The 17,050-nt window shown below is 39.5% G+C and overlaps 1 protein-coding gene across 10 annotated transcripts in view; it reads left to right on the top strand.

Moving 5' to 3' along the window:
- Nucleotides 1-17,050, top strand: part of PRDM15 (PR/SET domain 15) — a 33,334-nt gene that overhangs the window by 15,343 nt on the left and 941 nt on the right. For 6 of the 10 annotated variants that reach the window (XM_068684677.1, XM_068684700.1, XM_068684659.1 and 3 more), the window contains 16 exons: nucleotides 469-604; nucleotides 1,699-1,880; nucleotides 2,800-2,894; nucleotides 3,821-3,908; nucleotides 5,451-5,618; nucleotides 6,819-6,913; nucleotides 7,990-8,121; nucleotides 9,045-9,179; nucleotides 11,172-11,335; nucleotides 11,764-11,843; nucleotides 12,445-12,564; nucleotides 13,344-13,475; nucleotides 13,908-13,991; nucleotides 14,108-14,283; nucleotides 16,091-16,171; nucleotides 16,567-16,779. In XM_068684677.1, coding sequence (XP_068540778.1) covers nucleotides 469-604; nucleotides 1,699-1,880; nucleotides 2,800-2,894; nucleotides 3,821-3,908; nucleotides 5,451-5,618; nucleotides 6,819-6,913; nucleotides 7,990-8,121; nucleotides 9,045-9,179; nucleotides 11,172-11,335; nucleotides 11,764-11,843; nucleotides 12,445-12,564; nucleotides 13,344-13,475; nucleotides 13,908-13,991; nucleotides 14,108-14,283; nucleotides 16,091-16,171; nucleotides 16,567-16,779 — 2,081 coding nt within the window. The remainder of the gene's footprint in view (nucleotides 1-468; nucleotides 605-1,698; nucleotides 1,881-2,799; nucleotides 2,895-3,820; nucleotides 3,909-5,450; nucleotides 5,619-6,818; nucleotides 6,914-7,989; nucleotides 8,122-9,044; nucleotides 9,180-11,171; nucleotides 11,336-11,763; nucleotides 11,844-12,444; nucleotides 12,565-13,343; nucleotides 13,476-13,907; nucleotides 13,992-14,107; nucleotides 14,284-16,090; nucleotides 16,172-16,566; nucleotides 16,780-17,050) is intronic. The other 4 variants (XM_068684708.1, XM_068684690.1, XM_068684697.1 and 1 more) reach the window with 3 other exon arrangements.

Genomic DNA, 17,050 nt, shown 5'->3' with positions numbered 1-17,050 from the left:
CATCTCTGCTTAGATTACCTGCATTCTCCTGCAACAGTTTTAGGAATAGAGGGGTGCAGAGACAACTGTGTAGCATCCTGCGAGAAGGAACAGGAGAGAAAGCATCCTCCCTCTCAAGAAGAGAGAGCTTCTCTCTCAGCCTTACATTGTATTCCTAGAAGGGTTTTTTTTTCAGGGTCTTACTTCCATTTAAGAGAAGTTCTAGTAGGAATTTGAAAGGCATGGTCACCTGTACTAGTAGGCTGGAAAGGTAAGAAATTACACCTTTGTAAGCGATGTTAGCTACAGCTTACTTGTGATTCAGTAGCCCCTTTCTCTGTCTTGAAAATACTACCTACTCATTTGCAATCAGTTACTTGCAAGGATCCTAGTTCAGTGCCACGTGTCATTACAAAAGCAAATTCCTGCAATTAAAGTTTTCTTTCAAGCTCTCCATGTTAACGCTTTATTTTTATGATGTGTTTGCAGCGGAACGTGTAGCTAGCACTGCAACTGAAGTCCCGCCAGATGAGGTAGCCCTTCCTTCAGCTACAGAAGAGAGGATTATGGAATTGGTTTTAGGAAAGATGCCTAGCACCACAAACAGCATCAGTTCAGTCACAAAGTAAGTGTTCTGGGATGCAGAATTTCCTCTCAGGCTCAATCAAGTCAGAGTAGCTTGTAACAGCTCTGCTCAAACACTGAACCTACAGATGCTGTTTTTCATTAGTGTAAAACTGCATGCTGCTGCCACTAGAAGAGCCACAAAGCTGGATCGAGCACTGTAGGATGATGGCACAATTGGTGAGAGATTTGCACTAGAAGGTTGAAATATAAACCATGAGAATTTAATTTTCTGACATGTTAATGGTTTCATTCAGTGTGATACCAAAGCCTCTTCCAGTTGCACAGTGAAATATTACTTTTGTTGAATGTTGGTGATAAAGCAGGCAAAAAGTTTTTGGCTTTTTTAAAAAAAATATATATATTATTCAGTCTGGTTTGTATCTTAACTCATAAATGACTTCATACTGATTCATGTTCATGATACTTCAGACTTGGAGCAGTAGGAAGGGAAAATTTATGTATACCAGAACCTCAGGGAGACTGCTAAATATCATTGACTGATTTAAAATCTTCTGTGTCTTTCTGGTTTGATAAAACTGTCTTTTTGAATGATTTTTTTTCTTTTTCTTTCATTTTTTTGGTATAATAAATTAATTGGTGTTTCAAAATTAGCTAGTAATACTATATACTAAAGTCCTGAGCAGACAGAGAAACATCAAAATGCATTCCAACTGGTGGCTGTGCTGGGAAATAGAACAGTACCGCTTCTTGGTGCCCTGCTGCCTTCTTGTCATACACGCTTTTTGCATGAAAACAGGTTTCTAAGCCAAAGTACTGCTAATGTTTTTAGAGAGTAAGCAGAACAGATCCTTTATGCTGCTCTGAGAAGCCTGAAAAGACAATCTCTGGGGCTGGTGGCTGCTGCTTTTTTTCTTTTTTTGTCCTGGGTGAAGTTAATTTGGAGCGAGCTGCTTTCTGACATCTGCTGCTACCAGTGGGTGGCCGAGAGGTCATTTCTCAAGGATGAAGCTCCAGCACTCCCTCTCCTGCCAGAAGCTGAGCGTAACACTCTTCTAGCTTTTGCCAGCTCTTGGGACTTCCTTGCAACCTGTGGGATACCTTTCAGTCCCTGCCTTTCTTTCTCTGATCCAGTAGGTTTGCTCATCACCAAAACACCATGTCCCTCAAAAGAAGTTTAATTCTCTCCAGTAGACATGGTATACGGCGGAAGCTGATAAAACAACTCGGGGAGCACAAACGTGTCTATCAATGCAGTATCTGCAGTAAGATCTTCCAGAACAGCAGCAACCTCAGCAGGCACATCCGTTCTCATGGTGGGTTTGCTTTCTGTCTCGCTTGCATACTGGTTCTGTCTCTCGTTGGTTCCACCTTTGAGTAAAGCATTTAAACTATTCTTAATATTGGTGTGCATAATCTTAATAGAGTTGCTTTTTTTAAAAAAAAAAAAAAAAAAAAACTTTCTCTAATGACCTCTTTAATTTTTTCAGTCCAAAGCATGAGAAGATAAAGTTGGGAGTTGAAATTTGAGTATTTAGAATCTGAATTTAGGTACATATTATAAGCAAAGGCTAGGATGTGATGGCTTTTCCACAACTCGCCAGGGGAGTTTTAGGTTAGATGTTAGGAAGAACTACTTTACTGAAAGGGTTATTAGACACTGGAACAGGCTGCCCAGGGAAGTGGTGGAGTCACCATCCCTGGAAGTCTTTAAAAGACGTTTAGATGTAGAGCTTAGGGATATGGTTTAGTGGGGACTGTTAGTGTTAGGTCAGAGGTTGGACTCGATGATCTTGAGGTCTCTTCCAACCTAGAAATCCTGTGATTCTGTGAACTGTTCCAAAACTGTTCATCGCTTTACATACACACAGTCCCCCATCTTCACAGGCTTATGGTCAACATTGATGTGTAAATACCAGCTGAGTGCTTTTTGACCTGTGAGCTGCAGTTCCAGGGGTGCGTGACCTGCTTCTAAGGATTCTGTGAAAAATAACAATTTCAAAAGGGTTGGGGGGAACCAAACATAATTCTTGTCAGTAGGTAAACTGCACTAAAATGGAAAAAGTCAAAATCCATTATCTGTGTCTCCTGAATTACTTAAACTTCTCATCACTGGCCTGTTTATTTGCAGTTGCTTGTGCTTTGGTTTCCCCTGTCTTGCCTAGAGTTGATTATTATCAGTCTCTGACTTTTCTTTTTTTTTTTTTTTTTTTTAATCTTGATTGATCCCCTCAGGTGACAAACTATTTAAATGTGAGGAATGCGCAAAGCTGTTCAGCCGTAAAGAGAGCTTGAAGCAGCATGTTTCCTACAAGCACAGCAGGAACGAAGTGAGTGGAAATGACTCGCGGGCTTCTTCTGAGATTAGGTGAAAATGTACCGCGGGCATCCAGGTGCTAGCGGGGGAGTTTGGGTCAATTACATTTGAGTAGATATCTGTGAATTTCTTATAAGTGAGACAAGACTGAGGGAGAGGTAACATTTTCTGTTACAACAACGGATTAGTTTGGAAAGTGGACACGCTTTGGAGCATGGAAGTCCTTTTTCATGACTGAATTTTCTGTAGAAAATTGTTTTCAGGCTTCTGTTACAGCAAGAGAAACTGGAGATAGCTGGACCTGCATGACCTAGAAGTGAGATCTGAATTCAGTTTATTGTACTAAAAAGGACTATTCTAGTCTTGTTTGCCTGTCCTGGTTTATCTATCACCACCTGTAGCATCATTTAGTGGGTGAACTCTCTGGGTGAAGGCTGTGTCAGTAAGGGCTGTGAACAGATGTGTAAATGTGTGGTGCTTCTAGTAGCAGTGCTGTGCCTGCTATGAGGGCCTTTCAGTGCTGCTGCCATATAAATATTTAACACACCTGTGGTGGAGCCTTATTAGTGAATATTTCTGTTCTTGCTGGGCATCAAGGTCCTAAGCTCTCAGACTCCTGGCATCTGCTTCGGAGCTAGAGGATGAGTCAGATTACATCTTGCTTTTCAAACATTCTGTCTCCACATCGGACTGGGAGGTTATCGAGAAGACTGTTACAAGCACACAGATGCATTGTCTGTTCCTTTTGTTTTGTGTAGAGGTCGTATGTAGAAACAATGCATGATAATATAGCATTAGAATTTTGTATCAGTGTGTATTTAAGCATCCTGTTGAAGGAAATAAAATTAGGAAAGGCAGAAAAAGTAATTGAGATTCAGAATTTCTCTGTCAGATGTGACTTGGCTTTTTCCCCTCGTAAACACTGTTTGCAATCCTCAGGTTGACAGTGAGTACAGATACAAGTGTACAACGTGTGAAAAGGCCTTTCGGATAGAGAGTGCGTTGGAATTCCATAACTGCAGGACAGGTGAGAATGGCTAATGGTTTGGCTTCCTCTCATCTTTACTCAGTTTTGTGGGTATGTCTACAGATCTATCTCAGTATAGTAACTGCAAAGGGGAAGTAGGCATTTGGATTTTTTCATCACCACAAGCAACCTGCCCCCCTTTTCTCACAAAACATGAAAAAAAAAAAATTAAAAAAAAAATTTTTTTAAAAAAAAGTGAAAACAGTAATCTGTAGAGGAACACATCCACTTTTGTATTGCATTTTTTAGTATTTCCCGCTCAACTATATAAAAGCCTAACTAATATTTCAATCGTATATTCACAGCTACCCTGTCACCATCTGTTTAACTTTCTTTCCTGAAACTAAGTTTAGCCTCTTTTCTCTGAGATAGGGGAACTGGAAAAGGAGCCAGTACTATCAATAGTTTGTAGTTCTCTGGGATTATAGTTTTTGTGGTTTTGTGGCTCTGGGCAGCCTGCTCTAGTGGTTGGCAACCCTGCCTAGAGCAGGGGAGTTGAAACTAGATGATTTTTAAGGTCCTTTTCAACCCAGGCCATTCTATGCTGCTTTTTCATGTTTTATTTATACTTGGAGTAGTCCCTACAGATGCTTCTTCTTGGTATCACTAGAACTTGTCCTTTTCTTCCACAGCCATCCCTTGTGGTTACTCATATTAGTTGCACTGAGTGATCTTATGCTTAGAAAATGACATCTCCATTACTTTTACAGACCCATGATAACTCTCGGTTTAGAATCACTTGGGCCCCTTCCACACCATCCTAAGTAGCTTTTCTCATTTCCTTTCAGAGGGTACAGCTTGTATAAAAACTCAGCCATATGTAGAATGGAAAGTAATGCTGAGTGACCTCATTCTTGTGTTCATTCAAGGACAGCAGCATACTTTCTGTCTCTTGAGTTGACTGTTAGCAAAATGAGCAGCAGTTTTTGCTCTACTATTTAACAAACCAAGCTGTTACTTCTTTGTGATTGCTTTAGCATTGGCAAATTCCACCTACAGCACCAGGCTGTCATGTTTTGACAAAAGTCTCAACTGCTGAATATCAAGCGAATTTCCCATAGGCCTATTATCATGTAATGGTTTGCTTTTTGAGATTTTATACTTTGTTCTGGAGTATACCGTACTGGTATGTATTACACAGTCAACTCCAAACATAATTTTAATGTATGCTAGACCACAATGGAGATAGCCAGGTGACGAAGTTATGATGCTAGAGCCAGTGTTCAAATTAACATAATATATTTCTATCGCTTTTGAAAAAAATATGTTCCAGTGCATTCCAGTGATACTTTCACATACTTCTCTACTACCTATTTCATAGGTAGCAAAATTAAATGTGATATGTTGTTTGATGTTTATTATACTTTTAATGGGAAAACAAATTTTGAAGAAAAAGAAAAATACATGCTTCTGCATTTCCCTTCGCAATCCATATAATGATGTATTTTATGTTAAAATGCAGGTCTAACAAAAGAACTACATGTCCCACAAACACACACAACCTGCTTTCCTCTGTAAAGACCTGCATGGTTTCTCTTACAGATGACAAGACATTCCAGTGTGAGATGTGTTTCAGATTCTTTTCTACAAACAGCAATCTTTCCAAACACAAGAAAAAGCATGGGGATAAGAAGTTTGCCTGTGAAATCTGCAATAAGATGTTCTACAGGAAGGATGTCATGCTAGACCATCAAAGACGACACCTGGAAGGTAAGTATACTGCATATGAACAGAACTGTTATGGTAGGTGTCGTTTTTAGTCAGCTTCCTGACCTAAAGTAGCAAGCTTCAGCAGGATGTGATATTTATAAAAAATAATAGTAATGAATCCTTGAGGAAAGTTACCTAATTCTGTGAAACCTTTCTAGGAACTGCACCATTCTTTTTCTTCATATGATTGGAGTCAGTGCTGCTAACAATCACATGAAAGTTGTTTGGGTTGCTATGCATTAGCTTAGACTAGCTGATTTTAACAGTTTATTTTTTTTTAAATCTGAGTTCTGTTCTTTTTTTTTTTCTTTAAATGTGTGGTAACTTGAAAATTTGAGGGCAGAGAACTAACTTGCAATGTAGGATTGAAAGTGACTACTGTATAAATTTATTTTTAAAGGCTGCTACCTGGCCAGTATAATATAAATAGAATGCTGTGTGATGTTAATCTTCTGAAATCTGGGGAAATGTATGAAAGTAATATAAGATTTGTCTGTTTGAACTTTCAAGCATATAAAGACCTTATAGGTACTCAGAGAGGGTGGAAAAAGTAGGGTAATGATAGATTGCTGAAGTATATATTAAAATGCCACTAGTGGTAGAGATAAGACCACAGGCAATTTAAAAATAAAAAATAAACAGATTATCTGATTTGGTGCTTTGGGTATAGACGATTGTCACTGGCCTCTTGTGATTCAGCCCTCTGTGTCATGAGCTAGAGGACAAGGGTTAGAGTGGCAATGGCAAGAAATTTCATGTTCAACTTCCACAGAACAGCAGCAGAGAAAGTAACAGAGAAATGAAAGTAGCAGAGAAAGGTCTGAAAGCTTCCAGATGGTTCCCTCTCTCCTTAGAGATATTTGGGGAGAATTTCTAGGCCAGATAACTGATCAAAATGCCAAGGCCTACTGCATCTGCCTGTTTTCCTGTTGACAATAAATGTCTGTTTTCAGACACAGTAGAGTTGGTGTAACGTCCAACACTTTGGATACATCACTTTGGCAGACTGCTTCTATATTCTTAAGGCACCATTTTAACTAAGCAATTATCCTTTTGCTAGCAATTAACTTTTGCGTTGAGGCTCTTCCCAGTGTTTCACTCTTCTTTACAGTATTCACCTGAGAGGGCATGCAGATTGGAGTGGAAAACCATGGTTTATTTTTTTTGTTTTGTTTTTTTGATGGGGACTGTTCTGTTAAGGGGTGAGGCGTGTGAAACGAGAAGACTTTGAACACAGCACAGAAAACATGGTTCGCTACAAGAAGGAGCCTTCGGGATGCCCTGTGTGTGGGAAGGTAGGCTTCTTTGCCAGCGTGTGCCCCGTGAAGCTCTGTGTTGTAGCTCCAAGAACACTCCAAGGGTATGCTGTGCCTCAACCCAGCACTTCTGAATGAGTTGTTGTGGCGTAGCAAGTTACCACCCATGTGTTAAACCACAGTAACTGTCTACCTGAATAGACACTTAGCCTGCCAAAAGCTTTTAGGTAAATGACGTTTACTAAGGTATCTGCCAAATCAGATTACCTCGCAGCTCAGACAGGCATGCGGTCAGTTAGCAGCGAGTCCTGGGGCCCAGCCAAGGTGTTTGTTGCTCTTTCAGCTGCGTCAGCTCCATTATATGTCCAAGCACACTGTGTCTAGAGACACTGAGAGCTCTTATGGCAAAAATAAAAGCTAAAATTAAGTTCAGACTAGAATTTTTTCAGGACATGTAAGAAAACATAGAGTGTTACTTGGCCACTGTGTCTGTCAGTGAAATCCCTTGGCTTACACTATTTAACATAAAGTTTTTCTGCCAGAATGTGAACAGCTAGAATTGACTGTGTGCATTGGAAATCATTTTCTATTAGAATTCAAAGTGAACTTGTTGTGTGACCATGCCGCTGTTGTGTTTGGGAGCTAATGCTCACGATCTGAAGTCACTGTTGTCACCAGTACGAATATCGTGGGTTTAACTAGTGATTCGATAAATGTTTAATGATTTGTGGTGCTAGATGTGCTCAAGCAACTGTTAATTTGGTCTGTAGGCCCTTGTTTTGGATTATTTCAATACATGAAGCATCAATGAAGATTAATTTTTGTAAGTATCTTTCTACAGATAGAGGCAATGTTACCTTATGTAATTCTGCTCCATCTTTTTTGAAGCCCACCTCTGACAAGCAGGCGATTTCAGTCAGTTCTTTGAAACTGTTTATGTGTATTTTGCGGTGTCGGCAGTTTCTGAGGTAGTCTGCTGAGTTCCTACATGTTTCTGGCCAGAATGAATAATATGGGATAGTAAATATGTTCTGAGCAGTCCGTTGGATAACTTATAAAGAATTGTAGTCCTGCTGGATGTGATACAAAAACCCATCCTTCTTCTTTTGTCTTAGGTATTTTCATGCAGAAGCAATATGAACAAACACCTTTTAACACATGGAGACAAGAAGTACACCTGTGAAATCTGTGGGCGTAAATTTTTCAGGGTGGATGTGCTGAGAGATCATATTCATGTCCATTTTAAGGTATTGCATTAATATTTTAGTAGGAAAGGCCTGTTATTTAGCAAGCATTAATAAGCACATCAGTAAATATGTTCAGACTGCTACAGCCATGTGTTCATACTGGCGACACAAGAGTGATTGTGTACCCTGTGCAGTGATGTTTCTACGGCAGCCTAGCAAGTGTTGTGTTCTGCTTTACCCATGGCTCTGTGTTCCACAGGTGGGACTGCTATAGAGTACGTGGACTATCATGTTTAAAGTTATTGCAGGTACCACTGCAGAACGCTGTTCTGAACATCATGTAAATACACTTCTTTGACCTTGGGTGAATCATAGAGGTTGCTCAGTTTAAGGCAGGGAGAATAACAACTCGTTTAACAGGAGGACTGCTAACAGATGTATTGTTCCAGCAAACAAACCAGAAAAGTAATTGAATCACGGTGATTGTGATTCTCTTGCATATGCCAGCATAACTGGCTGTGTGCTCAGTTCCTAACCTGGTTTAATCAGAATGACCCAAATCATTTTAAAATAGAAAAAAAAATAAAAACACCACTGTTTCTAGTGTCTAATCAGACACTGATTGTTTTGACATAACTAGGTTAGCACAAAATTGAAAGGAATTGTATCACTCATGCTTATAAAGACGCTTATATGGTTGTAATACTGAACCAGTTGGGTATCTTTTTACATTCAAGTTCCTTTCATATACAAAAAACAGAGTATTATCTGTTCAGATAAACAGTTGTTCCTTGTTTAATCATGAACAGAGGGATTTTGTTTACCTGAACTGAGTGAAGTGGGAGGATATTTTAAATAATATTACAGCAGTTAATGTGAAGCAGTCAGGGTGGCAGAAAAGAAAAAGAAAAAGAAGCTGTCAATCTGTTACCTTTTCACATAGGTCTTTATTAAAACAGAATATTCTTTCCTACCCTACACAGGATATAGCACTAATGGACGATCACCAGAGGGAAGAATTCATTGGTAAAATTGGAATCTCATCAGAGGAAAACGATGACAACTCTGATGAAAGTGCAGATTCTGAGCCTCACAAGTATAGCTGCAAAAGGTGCCAGGTAGCTTTAAATACTTTCAAATTAATTTGATGGGGGGGGGGGGGGAGGAGTGGAGATATTTATACATTTTTCAGTTTTAAGTAACGCTGAGGATTAGCAAATAGAAGGCCAGTTCACAGGTCTGCTCTTCTCTGCAGTGCTTGTTACCTCTATTCTAGGAAGTGATCTTATTCCGTAAGACATCAGGTGGTGTTCTGTAAGGCAAATGCTAAATACTTAAAAAGATAAATACATAAATATACACTTCCCTCTGTGTAAGGCAGCAAGCAAGCAAAACTGGAGGAAGAAACAGTAAAGGAATATTCAAATTTTATGCTGTCTTTTAATTATGTGCAAATTAAAGTTGTTGTGGCATTTCTGAATGACACCAACCACAATTTGATTAATTTTGACAAGATCAGATGTCCTCTAGTCGGTATCCAGTCTGGAGGATTAACACCATTGTTAATGTACAGCATGACTGCTTATTCTTGGCCTATTCTGTTACTAACAGGATGGTTCTGCTGGCACAGACTTTACTCACTTGTCAGTGAACAGAGGAAGACTCTTTCAGCCTCTTATTGCATGGCTTTTGCCATTTAGTAAAGAAATAATGAGGAAGAATGGGATCCTTAAGCCCCATTTGGATTCTGTACAGTAACTGGGGGAGCGCGTAGTGCTGAGGTGGGGGGGATGCAAAATGAACCAGTGACAACAGCAAAACTGGGCAAACTTACAGTGGGACAGGAGAACCTTGGTAGTTAAGCCACTGACGGCCTCTGGAAATCAGACTTTATGTCACGGTCTACTCTTAATGTGATGAAAGTGCTTAGGCTATCTTTTTTTCATTTTAAAAACTCAGAGATATTAATACATCATTTTTCTATACTTATCTGCAAACCATTTTTAAATGCAAACTTATTTTAAGCTTATGTCAGTAAGCATAAGAAGATGTGGTATCACAGCAGTTAATCATGCACTTGCTTTCAATGTGGTAATTATAATGTCTGGCACTTAATGGGTACATAAACTGCAAAAAAATGTGTGCTTCTAAATGTGGGAAATTGTGCCATTCAAATTAGAAAGCTCTTTCTGGAAGCTTTTTTTGTTCGTTTGTTTGTTTTCAGCACTTTTTTTAAGTGTCTGTGAAGTAAGAAACCGTGTAAGGCAGTGGGAAATGAGTGTTACCTGTAATGAGATGGGGAGGCTCTTTTTGGCTGAAAATTCACACATTCTTAAGGGATTCCACATATATATAAGTGTTAGTGAAATATGTCTTCTGAGGATATTTGTCTTTATTTTTTCCTTTTCCCAAAGGACATCTTCACCAAGCTATGCGGTACTGTCAGTTATACCCTGAGTCATTCCAAAATCAGAGCAAAAGATCACGTCATGGCACTTTGCCCTGATATATGGGATCATATGTGTATATGCAAGGTCACTTAGCCCAGGTCAAGCACCTGGCTGTCATAGCTGTAGTGCTTCCAGGGCCTGAGCTGGAATCGCTGCTCTGCAAATGCCTAGAAACATCAACTCTTCTTGCTCTGCAAAGGGAGCTTACTATATCTGTAGAGTCCAAAAGACATTTCTCTCCATCTCTGACATCCTTGGTTCAACAGCTAGTGGAGGTTAGATGTGACTCTCTTCAAGTCTGCTCGTCAGTGCACAGATAATTGGACGTCCTCTACTTGTGCAGTGTAAGAAGCACGACTTCTGTCCAAAACTGAGCAAACTGTTCTGTTCTTCTGCACTTCTGCCCTCTGTCAGCAAGAAGCCAGAGATACCATCTCAAGCTAGTTTTCCAAGTGAGTTAACCGATGTCCTGTAGCAGCGTGCTTGTAATGGCCAAACAGGTTCAGGCCTGAATCGAGCTTTCCCAGAATTTTCACCTGGTGATACGCACGGTATTTCCGACTAGTAGCTCTGGCTTGAGATCCCAGTAAAGCAGTATGAAATCATTGCTGTTCCTAAGGACATTTTTCCCCTTTCATTCACTATTGGTTCATTCCACAGTTAACTTTCGGCCGAGGGAAGGAGTACCTGAAGCATATAATGGATGTGCACAAGGAGAAAGGCTATGGCTGTAGCATTTGTAATCGACGGTTTGCTTTGAAGGCAACTTACCATGCACACATGGTCATTCATCGGGAGAACCTGCCTGATCCTAATGTGCAGAAGTAAGACGACTTGCTGGACTGATATGAGGAGCTATCTTGAAGTCACAGTGGCTCTGCCATCTGTTGATTTTAGAGAATTGGGTTGTACTTAAAGACCAGAAACTAATGAGTGTTATAATGTTGATTAAAAGTTCGAAATGCATTATTTATCACTGCCAATTTACTTAAAATGATTAGTCAACAGTTACCCAGTTTGGGCTTTATAAACAGTAAATTATGGTTTTAATAAGAATTTTTTAAAAATATATAATTTGAGGGCATAGCAGTGCCTTCAGCAAACCTAGAGTTTCTAAAGCTCATTTTTAAAATGTATTTATGTTTCAAGGAACTTTTCTAGTAGTTAGTATTACCAAACACACTGGCAAAGATGCCTGAAAACCATCTCTGTCTCAGGAAAAGCATGACAGTTTTGGTCTCTCTGGTTTCAGATACATCCATCCATGTGAAATCTGTGGAAGGATTTTTAACAGTATAGGGAATCTGGAAAGACATAAGCTTATACATACAGGTAAAAATGTCGTGTTTCTTTATCATTCTCAGTATTACAAAGAAATTTCTGTTGCCAATGCCTGCCTTATTTTTTTTCAGGGAGAAATAAGTTACGGGTTTTTACTGTAAGTTACAATAAGATAAATGATATATTTATGCTTTTAAGGTAGACCAGTTTTCTAAAACAGATAGTGTTAATGAAGATGTTTGGTCAAGGCACACAATCCAGATCTTAGTTAATATAATGCAGGATTCATCTGCTAAAATCCTGATTCTGTGTTCCGTTCTTCCTCAAATTCTTCTCCATGTCACCTTCTCACCATTACACAGGCTGAAAACTGCTATTGCAAAATCATTTTTAACAGCTCATTATTATTTCATGCTATGCAGTATTTTCCTACCTCAGGCTTTCTTTTTATAGATCTCGCACAAAAAGCCAGCTTTTTTCTCTCTCTAATGTCTCCTAATTCAGTTTGGGCTACAATATGCATGAAAGATATGGCTGTCAACACAGGTGGACTGTTGCCTTCTAATTCACCAGTTTAGTCAGGTTTTAGGAGATGCACATTTTTCATTAACATTTTTTTTTGTTTATGTTGTCTTTTAAATTTATTTTTAAGGTGTAAAAAGTCATGCTTGTGAGCAATGTGGCAAATCATTTGCTAGGAAAGACATGTTAAAAGAACACATGCGGGTCCATGATAATATCCGAGAATACTTGTGTGCAGAATGTGGCAAAGGTATGTCTGATGCCTTGTTTTCCATTAACTGTGATACTGAATAGCAGGTGAATATCTGAATTAAAATGACTTCCATTATTCTAATGACTTAGAATATTGGGAAGGTACTCAGAATGTAAATTCTTTATTTTTGAGTGTTGGAAACTGTATTTATTAGGAGCCTTACGCATATATTAAACACTCCTAATTTTACGATCTAGCTCCACGACCTATAAGACACTTCTGATGTCAATGAAATTTGCCTCTGTTCTGTTAGGTTGAGGTGTGCTTGCCTGAGTGAATTCTACTGCATTTCCAGTTCCAAAGTGAATAAAAGTTGTTTTGGTTTGTTTGTTTGCTGTTTGATTTTTCTTTCTAGACTGTTTTCAGACTTAAGAATTAGTAATTTCTCTTTTTAAGAGCTTTAAGAGTCAAAGTTGCTTTGAACTTTTGAATTACTTGAGCTATAACTTGAACCATAATTGAACTGGCATATTAGTGGAAGGCAGTAAGTCTGACATCCCTAAGGATGTTTTATCTTTGCTTCTCCCTGCTGTTTTGCTTCTTCCGCATGGTTCTTCAGATGTTTTTCCAGAGCTTTTGCCTGGAACTAAAATAATAATGATAATGTGCACTGCTACCTAAACAATTAAAAACACTGAATAGCAGATACACAGCAGGTATCAACTTAGACCTATTGGCTAACAAATGTGTTAGGTCATCCTGAGTTCCCTTCTGAAGGTGGGAGAATGGAGAAAATCATCATACTGTGCTTTTAGCTGTATCTTTTTACCTCACAGGAATGAAGACAAAACATGCGCTTCGTCACCACATGAAACTTCACAAAGGGATTAAAGAATACGAGTGCAAGGAATGTCACCGGAAATTTGCACAGAAAGTCAACATGCTGAAGCATTACAAAAGACACACAGGTGAGGTCCCTAAGGATGTACAAAGGCTGCACTGATTCAGCTAAATTAATTTAACATTATTAAAAGAAATATGCATATTGTGCTTTTTGAAAAGTGAGGTTTTGGTCAGTCAAGACCACCTATTACACAGTTAAGACGTGTTCGGTTGCTTGCATCTTTCCATTTCTTAAGGGTGGTTGGTTTAGTCTAGGACAGACTTAGTGTTGCTTTTGTTTTAAATTAATCTCCAGTTTCCTATTTCACAAATCAAAATGTTATTTTCTGATTTATTTTCTGACTGATACGGTTGCATGGCTTAATGAAAATAGCCGGTGAAACTGGACTTCTTTTATTTGTTTGGCTGTGGGGTGGAGTGATTTGTTAATACAAGATTCAGAATTGTCTCAGATGCCTTAGATCATTATTGCTCTTACGCTAAATGTACTCTTACAGGAATCAAAGATTTTATGTGTGAGCTCTGTGGGAAGACTTTTAGTGAGAGAAATACGATGGAGACTCATAAGCTAATTCATACAGGTAAATCCTCTAAAATACAGTAATAGAAGACTAGAGCTTAACTTTTCTCCTAGTTCTCGTATGATACTCATCTTTGGGGCCTGTTGCTAACAGCTTTTCCTTCCATTTGCCACCAGTAGGAAAACAGTGGACGTGTTCAGTCTGTGATAAGAAGTATGTCACTGATTACATGCTCCAGAAGCACATACAGCTCACTCATGATAAGGTAGAAGCCCAGAGCTGTCAGCTGTGTGGGACAAAGGTTTCCACCAGAGCATCCATGAGTCGACACATGAGGCGTAAACATCCAGAGGTGAGTTAGTTTGGCAGGTAGATTATGGAATGGTTTGGTTTGTGACTTTTTTCTTTAGCAAACTTTATGACCTTCAGTGACTTGAAAGGAATTCCTTCCCCATCACCCCCCCCCTCCCCTTTTTTTTCCTGTTCTCTTTTTTGGGGCCAGTTTTAAGGTTAAGGATAAACTAAGATCAGCTCAGGTAGTATCTGTTAAGCATGCACTTAGCCAAATCAGCTGTTTTGTTATGTTTCAGTAGTAAATATATCTGATTGCCACTCCCTAAAAATGAAGTTCTTCTGATAACTTAAATCCCTTTTTTTCCCCCTCAACTTAAATGCATATTTATTTTCATGTTTTGTCTTCATCTACTAGTGACCGTAATCGATTCTTTTTTTCCCCATTGTGTTCTCCGTATTTAGCAGTGATCTGAAAGAAGTGGTGAATAGAGATGATGGCAGTATCTGCTGCTGATGTAGAATGATTCTTAGTGCTAAAGATGAATGTTGACTGCAGAGAATTTGGATTAGAGGGATGTTTTGTCTGACCGTAATGGGGCTTTTACTTTGTTCTAAATTTATGAATAGGTATTGTATTTTTTCTCAGCATTTATTGTTTAGATTGACTAAGGCTTCTCCTCTCCCTTTGAGGTTTTATTTTACAAGCAGTTTATCATCAGCATTGCTTTGGATTGAACTATTCCTTCCCTGTCATCATGATGAAAAGTAGGCAGTCAACAAAAAGCTTTGTTTATTGATCTTTGGTTTAAAAATGCAGCAGTCTAGAGGGCAATTTGTTTCTGCTCTTTGATAAGCTGAGAAGTATAGATTTTGCTGAAAATAAGGGACTAGGACACAGTTAATATATTTATAAATATATAAGTAGTGGTCAATGTCTCTATGTCCAGTTGGAGGCTGGTGACAAGTGGTGTCCCTCAGGGGTCTGTCCTGGGACCGGGGCTGTTTAATACCTTTATTAATGGCACGGACAGTGGGATTGAGTGCAAATTCAGCAAGTTTGCAGATGACACCAAGCTGAGTGGTGCAGTTGATACAACAGAAGGAAGGGATGCCATCTAAAGGGTCCTGAACAAGGTTGAGAAGTGGGCCCACATGAACTGAATGAGATTCAACAAGTCGAAGTACAGGGTGCTGCACCTGGGACGGGGCAATCCCAGACAGGATTACAGACTGGGAGAAGAAAGGTGATCAAGGGGCTGGAGCACCTCTCGTATGAAGAAAGGCTGAGAGAACTGGGGATGTTCAGCCTGGAGAAGAGAAAGCTCAAGGGGAGACCTCAATGCAGCCTCTCAGTACTTAAAGGGGGCTTATAAAAAAAGTTGGACAGCAACTCTTTGTTCAGTCAGATAATGACAGGACAAGGGGGAATGGATTTAATCTAAAAGAGGGTAGCTTTACATTACATATAAGGATGAAATTCTTCTCTGTGAGGGCGGTGAGGCGCTGGCACAGGCTGCCCAGAGAAGCTGTGGATGCCTCATCCCTGGAGGTGCTCAAGGCCAGGCTGGATGGGGCCTTGGGCAACCTGGGCTGGTGGCAGGTGTCCCTGCCCATGGCAGGGGGGTGGAACTGGATTGTCTTTAAGGTCCCTTCCAACCCAAACCAGTCTGTGGTTCTGTGCCATATGATGAAGGCTACTAAAAAAAAAAAAAGCTGTGGGTAAATGCATTATATTAAATGATAAGTGCAAAATGTTAGATTACATCATTTTTGCTTTGTAACAGGATTTATCAAGGCTGTGCTGTATTGTTTGGCTGTGGTCTGTTCTGCTGCTGTTCACCAGGCTGATACCTCTTTGTCCACAGATTCTTTCAGTGCGGATTGATGATTTAGAGCAGCTGCCAGAGACTACTACCATTGATGCCTCCTCAATTGGGATTGTTCAGGTAAATTGCTGAATTCGTATGGCGACAAGGTGTCAGGCCTGCTGGAGGGTGAATTGGGGATGTCAATTTTTTGTTATGTGTCATAGCCAACTGTGGGCTGGTAGGCAAGGAACATGGTTTTCAGAGAACCAGTCCCAGCTTAATGTGTGGCATGCTGTGTTATAAGACATAGCAGCATAAGCAGATGCAAGTTGTTGATTTGTTTTGTTATATAATGTGCTCATAACATTGAGGTATTTAGAGCATGAGTTCTCATTCTCTGAAAATAAGTTTTTGCTAAAGTTTGATCCTTTGCTTGAGGATCGACAGTAAAACAACTTCAGGTGATAGTGTCTTACTTGGAACTTCATCAAGTCATTTTGCTTAGTGTTTTGTTTGGAAATTCATCACTCCAGCCAGAATTAGCCTTGGAACAGAGCGAACTACCAGAAGGGAAACAGCATATGAAAGCTCCTAAACGTGGCCAGAAACGGAAGCAAAAGTCAGGTGAGGAGGAGGAAGCTCAAGTGCCTGAGGACCCTGCCTTCAGTGAATACACAGAGAAGGAAGCTCAATTCACAGGAAATGTTGGAGATGAGACTAATTCAGCTGTACAGAGCATTCAGCAGGTAAAGCTCCAGTAGAAGGGTGATGGGCAGCTGGCATTGCTTAGGGGGATAAACTATTTTACTAATAGCAAACACAGAAGAGCAATCAGAACATTTAGAGGTATTTTAATAAACTGCAGTAATACAAACATAAATAAGAATTAAAAAGAAAAAAAAAATCAGGCCAGACCATTCCTCATATCTATTTTTATTTCCTTTGCCGTTACCATCTCCTTGTCTGCCAGTCTGCTAACTGGCTGAAGCTGTGACTACAGGTGTGACAGCTAATTTG

This window comes from Anas acuta, chromosome 1 (genome assembly GCF_963932015.1).
Source record: "Anas acuta chromosome 1, bAnaAcu1.1, whole genome shotgun sequence".
Lineage (NCBI taxonomy): Eukaryota > Metazoa > Chordata > Aves > Anseriformes > Anatidae > Anas > Anas acuta.
The sequence above is the reverse complement of the archived record's forward strand: the minus strand, read 5'-3'. Positions and strand labels throughout refer to the sequence as shown.